Genomic DNA, 7,730 nt, shown 5'->3' on the forward strand with positions numbered 1-7,730 from the left:
TCCCCCAAGAGGGAAGTGAGGACTCTAACTGCCCAGCCAGGAGCCCAGCTCAAAGGCTGTACCTGCTGCAGCTCCCCATCCTGGCCCAGCTTTCCACGGGCTGCCCGGAGCACTCAGCCGACAGAGGATGTACTGATGACAAGAGCTGGTGACACCCCTTCCTCAGGTCCTCGATCCCAGAGCTTCTTGCTGACTCAGACCAAGTCTTTCCAGTTGGTGCTGCCCCCCACCACAGTGGGGGTGACAGGTTCCCTGGACCTCTCTTCTGGGACCTCCCAGCCCCAGGCAGCCCTGTGAACCACATCACTGACTCTCTCCATGCCACCATCTGATCCTGTAAGACTCCACAGGCCATGGGAACAGAGGACAGAGGCGGAGAAGCCCGTTCTGAGAGAGGAGCCCCATTGTGAGCGTTCTCTTTGAAGAACCGGCTCTTCCCCTCCCCACATCCTTTCTCCATTTATCCACTCCACAGACCAGACTGCAAGGCCCTGGAGAGCCTCGGCTTGACCATTCTGAGCCCACCACTGCCTACTGCCACTTAGAAAGTCTCTTCATTTCAGCTCCTGGGCTTGGCCTACTGGCTGTTCTAAAATGGTAATTCTAAAATGCAACCTTAAGTCACCAACCACTGTGGTTGCCAAAGTGATCTGTTAAAACAAAAGCGAAGGCAAAAACAAAAACAAAGAAAAAATACACTGCAAGGGTGATGTTTAAGGAAAAAAAAGGTTTGCAGGCAAGGGCATCATCAGCATTCACAGAGGAAGCGGAGGCCATTCCACAGCAGTCTAATATGCAACCTCCCTCAGCACGGGGAAAACCCGCCAGCAGCAACGAACTCCAACCTTCGGACAGCAACATGTCACCCTTGATCTTCACCCCAGCCTCTTGGTGATGCTGAGCAGTTTAATAACCATTCCCCTGGTGTGCGGAAGAAGCAGAAATAGCTTCACCAAGCACCACAGGCCAGTGTGGCGCAGTTTATGAAATCGCGGGGCTCTAAGGCTCCCAGTCTCCCAAGTTTCCATTAAACAGATGCCAAATGGCCCTGTGGTGGCAGGAAAAGCACCCTTGCCTCTCCTCTCTTGGGCTCTCGGGGACTAGGCTGGCGGGGAGGGAATGTATGTCACTCAGCAACCCTGTAAATGGAGAAGAGGTCACTCTGGGGTTCCAGCTCTATGACCTCTGCCTGTCAAATCCAACCTCCAAGCCTCTTTATAATCTTTTTCGAGACTTAAATGTATGGGTACACAAAACTCCCTTAATGGAAGGTCACTCTGGCTCGTGTAAAAAGCTGTGTAAACTTCACCTCTGCATTTACTCAGCTCCAGCCTTGTTTAATTTCCTGCCCGGGGATATTCAGGGAACATGACCACCTCTCAGGGCTCTGAACATCTTTCAGGGAAAAACAAAAACCAAAACGGAAAGACCCCCCCAAAAGGGCAAGATACCTCCTTCAACTTTATCAAAAGCAAGGCAGTTTGACCACATGCTCTGCCATGTTTCTCATTAGAAAAGGCAGCTAAGACCAAATGGACAAGCACAGGCTACAGAATCGGAGACTCCCTTGCTCCATGACCTGGCAAGTAACACCACTTCTCAAGGTTCCAGCTTCCATCTTGGGAAAGTGGAGGAGGTAGTAGTGCCCATCTCACAAGTTGCCATGAGGAGAAAGATCACACTGATGCCCAAGGCAGTGCTTGGCCTGTGGGAAGAGGTCTGTGAACAGCAGCCACTGGAACTGCTCTGCCATTGGAGGCAGCCATGGTCACAGTTAAGTGCATGGACTCTGGAGCCTGGCTGCCCAGGTTCAAGTCCCAACTCCACCATTCACAGGCTGCAAGACCCTGCATGTGTCAGTTCTGCCAAATTTGATATGATGATGAAAAGCAGCAGTTGTGGGTAAAGAATAAGCCAGGGACTCAAGATTCAGAGACTTCCTCCCCCCCCAACACACAACATGAGCAATGAAGCTGCTGAAACCCCACCATCCACACCAGACTCTTCGCAGACTCCCCCCCTGCTCCTCACCTACTTCCTGAATGCTCACAGCATGTTTCCAGAGAGGGACCAGAAATCACTCAGGACAAACCCCCATTTTATAGCCCAAAGGGCTGGAGCCTGCCCCATTTCCACCTAGGACCATCCAACTGAGCTGCCTAGGCTTCCTGCCAATCCCTAGTGTTTTGCCCGATCTCATGGGTGGAGTGCAGAGGAAGTGGGGACAGCAGGGCCATGTTACTCCCTACACAGACACAAAGAAAGCTCCAGGCAGGACCTCAACTCAAGTTCTTCAAGCCCCACAGTCAAGCCTTACCAGGATTCAGGGAAATACTGACAGCAGAGGCTTCACCTAGATAAAATCCCCTCCATCCTGCCTACATGCTGACCTTCCCCACGGCTGACAGTCTTGGTAAGACCTGCTCTGGTTCACATAATGTCCCCTGGGATCCTGTTGGCTGAGTAAAATGCTGTCCGAAATAGGCCAGGCCTTCAGAGAAGGGACTCCTGCTCCTCACCCAAGTGACCCACTTCCATGGCTGCTGCATCACTGCCCCGTGGTGGCTGTCCTGCGCTAATGTGGATAAGCCTTGCCCCTCTCAGAGCTAGCTTTTCCATCTGGAAAATGAGGGGTCGGGCTAAGCAACAGCCAGGCATAGGGGCTCAGAGTCCGATGCCCTTGGAGCACACTGGGCAGCTCCCCAGGACCAAGGCAGGCAGAGGAGGCAGTGCTGAGTCCTACCAGGCCCTGCCATCCACCCCATCTGTACACACACAGCTCCCTCATCTAGGAAGGCCTCCAGAGGCCCATCCACGGGACCAAGAGAAAAACGCCGAAGAAGGCCTCTGGAGCATGTCTGTACCTCATTCCGTCCTCAAGCACTCTGCAAGGTCAGAACTGGGGCCCGCAGTTTCAACATTAGACAGAAAGCTTGCAGCAGTGTTTGGTCTGGGCTGAGCAGGGATTGTGAGAATGAGCTCTGGCCAAGACTGGCCTTACACAGCTTGGTTGCTCATGTCATGCCTGTGGCCAGGTGTGAGGTGTAGTGAGGGAGAGAATAACTAATCCGTCGTTCCTTCAGCCAGTGCTCACCAGGCTCTTCCCACACACTGCATCCCTTGATGGGGAAGGAGGCACAGGGAAGAGAGACGGAGCTGTGAACTTGGCTGACCCTGTAAGGCTCTCAGACAAGTGACCAGGCAACAAAGTTGGGACTAGTGTGGGGGTGAGGTGCCTAGGGTGCAAAATGGAAGGAGGCACACTCACTCCTGGCTCTGCACTTGCAGAGGTCCCCAGGGGCAAGCACCTTTTTCGGTTTCATGCCCTTGGCTTCTCACCTGTCTCCCCCTAATTGCAGCCCTGCAAGACTGTGACAGTCCAGGGTGGTGGGTACTTCTTGAAAAGGGTAGGGCTGTGATGGCTGGGGCAGTGGTTCCCTTTCTAGTCTGGGGGGATTGGAAGTTTTCACAGTGGAAGTGAGGAGTTTAGACTCCTGGAAAAGGTGACCACTCTCAGTCCGGCTGCCTGTTCACCTCCGTCCTGACGACCAAGCCTTAGCCAGGGCTGTCAAGAGCAGGTGGGCCATGGCCAGCATCACGTTCTCCTCTTGCCCCTTTGCCAGAGCAGACCAGGCCAGGGAGCTGAGCAAGTGGGCTCCTGGTGGCAGGAGCACAGTGCCCTCAGGGCACAGCTAGAGAGGAAGGAGTCTAAGCCCACCGAACCAGTCCCAGCTTGCCTGGGAGTGCCCCTAGGGGCCATGTGCCCTGCCTGCGCTACCCAGCAGCCAGTGGGGCTCCATGCCAACCGGGCTTCCTGGGGAGGCAGAATGTCAAGGAGGAGAATGAAAGCAGGTGTCTATGCCTGGCGGAACCTTGTCTCCGACTCGCTCTGCTGTCCGCAACGGTTTCTGTTTTGTATGTGTCTCTGTTAATAGGTCTGTACCCGTTTCTGTGTCCGTCAGTCTTTCCGTGACCCCGTGCTTTTTGTTCCTCCCTCTGTCTGTCCCTCTGTCTGTGAGTGATGTGAGGTCGGGCAGGGGCAGTCGCAGCCTTGTCCTCTCTCGCCCTCATTGGTTCGCAGCCGCTCCCGCCCCCCGCCCAGGACCTGAGCGCGCTGAGCCGCCTCAGCGCTCAGTCTCCTGCTCAAGACTGGAGCGCAGCAGCGCGCACGAGTGGGACAGGCTCGCGGCTCACGGGGCGTCTGCACAGGGACTCGAGGCTGCGGGACTGCTCGGCGGCTCGGCGGCCGCGGCGCCGCAGGACGCGGAGGACTCCCCGCCTTCGCCTTCGGTGCACTCGGCGTCCAGGTGGCGCCCAACAGGGACCCGAGTTGCGGCCGTGCTCACCAGGCACCTCTCGCCGCCGCTGCAGCCCAGAGGCGCCCCGGAGCGCGGAGCTCATCGGAGCTGGGGGTCCGAGCCGAGGGAGCAGCTGTAAAACCTCCAGACGGGTGATTCGGCGCCGCGGGTGGACGCGGGGAGACACGGGGAAGCCCGAGGGGCGTGGAGCCGACCAGCTCCCAGCCCGGGGGTCTGCCAGCCCGTGGCGAGGACTGCTGAGCGCGGAGGCGAGTGAGCGGCCGCGGCCGACTCTGCGGCCCCGGCGGCCCCGAAGGCACGACTCCCGGTCAGTCGCGCGCAGCAGGGCAGGAGGGAAGCGCCATGGAAGCGCCGGGTGGCGCCGGTCCGCGCGAGGCGAAGTAAGACAATCCGGCCGGGGTCGGGGACCTGCGGGCCATGTACGGCGACGTGTTCAACGCCACCAGCGGCCCCGAGGCGGCGGTGGGCGGCGCGCTGGCCCTGGCAGCCACGGTCAAAGCGGAGGGCGCGTTGCCGCTGGAGCTGGCCACGGCGCGCGGTATGCGGGACGGCGCGGCCGCAAAGCCCGACCTGCCCACCTACCTGCTGCTCTTCTTCCTGCTGCTGCTCTCCGTGGCGCTCGTCGTCCTCTTCATAGGCTGCCAGCTGCGCCACTCGGCCTTCGCCGCGCTGCCCCACGACCGCTCGCTGCGCGACGCCCGCGCGCCCTGGAAGACGCGGCCGGTGTAGCGGCGCAGCGAGCCAGGGCCAGCGGGCGCCGTGTCCCGGTCTCGCCACGAGCAGTGGGTGTGAGCCAGGCAGGACGGGCCTGACGCCAGGGTCGCTGGCCCCTGGGCACACTGCGCCCTGACCCAAAGACCCTTCCCGACCTCGAGTGTCAATCTGGGCGTAAAGGGAGTAGGGGGCGTCAGGACTACGTGGGGTCCGGCTCCTAGTAGCCGCGGGGTAACGAGGTTCTGGGCCCCCGGCCGGGTCTTTCCTCCCCCGGACAGTGGTCCAGCCCGGACCTTCCTGAAAGACGGCGCGCCACCGGGACGTAGGCGCCTTCCTCGCCGCCTGCTGAGTGCCTCACTTTGCGCACGGAAAGGGGCAGGCACGGCCGGCGCGCGACCTGCCTGTCGGACTCCCTGGCTGTGGCTGTCTTCCCGCGGCTGTCACCGCCTCCCCTACTCTTCGGCTCCGAGGACCCCGTTAGGATATGAGCGTGAACTCAGCGGGACTTTGAAATGGTGGCCCTCAGGGGCCTCATGTCCTGGGGGAAGTGAGGGGACGCGGAGTTTCACTAGGTCCCGCCTGGGTCCAAAGGCTCAGTTTTCTCTGCGGGCACGGGCGGAAGGGAAGCCCGTTTAGAGGCATAGGGTCCCATCGGCAGCGCCCTGTGGTCGGGGATCCGCGTCCCACATCTCCAGGGGGCCGCGTTTCTGCAATAAAACCTCACTGAATTAGACCCAGTGCTGAGAACGCTCTGGTCATTGGCTGCGCCTCTTTGGAAAGAGGGATCAGGGCAGGGCATCCCGCGCAGCCTGAGAGCCAAGCGCAACCCGTCATTCGCCTCGCTGTGGCCCAGGTCAGTTTTAATACTTCCTCTTCTCCAGCTTTTCTCCAGGGTTAGTCAGTTATTTTTATGCGAAGTGTTTTCAGAGCCGGTCTCAAAAGAGGAATTGCTGCCTAGTCTGCTGAAAAAAATATCCCTGTAGTGAGGCTCCATGGTGATCTTTCTTTCCCTGTCTCTCCTTTGCTCTCAAAGCCTCCCTGGGCCTCAACCTTTCCAAGAGCCATTACTGGACCAGAACCAGCTGGTGATGGAAGGGCCTGAGGGTCCGGCGATGGGGACAGCTGCTCAACACTTCTTCCCAAAGAGGCAGGTGGCCAGCTCTGGAGAACACAGCAGAAAACAATAGATGAATAAACCGCGCTAGGAGGAAACGATCTCAAAGAACCTGAGAGGGAACAGAAAGATTTGAGATAACCTTGGCCATTTTCAAAGTGAAACTATGCTAAGGCATTTTTATGGGGGGTTTAAAATAGTTTCAGGAGTCACCTGGCTCCGTGGGACACTGGAGCTTAGAGAATGTTAGGCTGAAAAGGGGAATAGGTAGATTATCTAATCAGTAGTTTTAAACCATTTGGCGGTCACTCAGGTTTTGAGAATCTAAAGAATGCCAAGGACACCTGCCTATGGCACAATGCAAACAGGCACCCAATTCTGCAAACTGGTCTAAGGGCCCAAGCTGAGGCTCGGTGACTGATGTGCTAGGGCTCAGGCCAAGGCTCCCACCACCACTTCTCAGCCATGCCCAAGAGACCCTCCTGCCTCCTAATGGCAGAGATAAGCAGAAGACTACGATTCACCTTGGGCTACATTATTATTATTATTATTATTTTTTTTTTTTTAGGCGACACCACCTTTGCTTGACCTCACAGTTTGCAAGGACCTTGTCAGCTTACAATCCTTTATTTTTTTACGCCTACAGCACCTGGTCTTCCTAGGTGATCTCTCATCCAAGTACTAACCAGGCCCGACCCTGCTTAGTTTCCGAGATCAGATGAGATCAGGCTTGTTCAGGGTAGCATGGCTGTAAATCATTATTATATCTTGAGAACTAACACCAGCCAAGCCCTAATGATGCTAATTCTCTAATAACCTCACAGAACATTTTAGTTTGGTCTTTGGGAATGTAACCAAACCTCTCCAGCCTGCAATAAGGGTAACCCAGCTAATCTGTGTGATTCTTAGTTGCAGTGAAGACTCAATGGAATAAATAGGAGGAGACATGAGGCCCCCCTGGTTGCCCTCTGCTCTTCCACAATCGTGTGATGCCTTGGAACCACCTTTGGAGAGGTGGCCACAGTAAACTAAAAATAAGACTAGAACCTGTTTGGCATGATGAAATCACACAATGCTGATATAGGGGACCCCTCAGCCTTGGTCTGAGGGCTGTGAGGGGTAGGAGACTAACATAGAGGCGGAGTACTCTTCCTCCACATATCCCATGGATAGAGCTGAAGGCAGTGTGCACAGCAGTGAAAAGCACATGCTCTGCAGTCTCACCGACTTTAAATCCCAACTCCACTGCTTACTGGCTGTGACCCTGTGCAAATTATTTAATGTTAGCCTGTTTCTTCATCTGCGAAGGGAATACTGCATCACCTAGCTCCACGACATAATACTAAAGGACCTAGTCAATGTAACATGCTAGCACTCAACTGTTAGCTATTATTATAACTGAGCCTTAGACTTGAGGCAACACCACTGCTGAAAGCTGGCCCGCAAACAGGATGTGCCATCCCTATCCCTGTGACCACAAACAAATGCAAGGACTGGTCCTTGCAAGAGAGACTATGAGTGGATGACTGGGTTGGAAGTCATCTGGAGTACTTGGGCCAGAATCAGCTAAAGCTGAAGGAGGG

At 56.3% G+C, this 7,730-nt stretch overlaps 1 protein-coding gene and 1 pseudogene across 1 annotated transcript; one reads left to right on the forward strand and one right to left on the reverse strand.

Annotated features, from left to right (window-relative positions):
• Positions 1–4,736: 4,736 nt before the first annotated feature.
• On the forward strand, positions 4,737–5,048 carry SMIM32 (small integral membrane protein 32). The gene has a single exon (XM_025040574.1). It carries the CDS (start codon positions 4,737–4,739, stop codon positions 5,046–5,048), a length of 312 nt encoding a protein of 103 aa, XP_024896342.1.
• A 1,736-nt stretch (positions 5,049–6,784) lies between these two features.
• Positions 6,785–6,903, reverse strand: LOC112472092 (annotated as a pseudogene).
• Positions 6,904–7,730: the final 827 nt, after the last annotated feature.

The sequence above is a fragment of the Pteropus alecto genome, unplaced genomic scaffold (genome assembly GCF_000325575.1).
Source record: "Pteropus alecto unplaced genomic scaffold, ASM32557v1 scaffold78, whole genome shotgun sequence".
Taxonomy (NCBI): Eukaryota; Metazoa; Chordata; class Mammalia; order Chiroptera; family Pteropodidae; genus Pteropus; species Pteropus alecto.

Coding starts and splice junctions, on each gene's coding strand:
- SMIM32 (XM_025040574.1), top strand. CDS start 4,737: ATGTACGGCGACGTGTTCAACGCCACCAGCGGCCCCGAGGCGGCGGTG.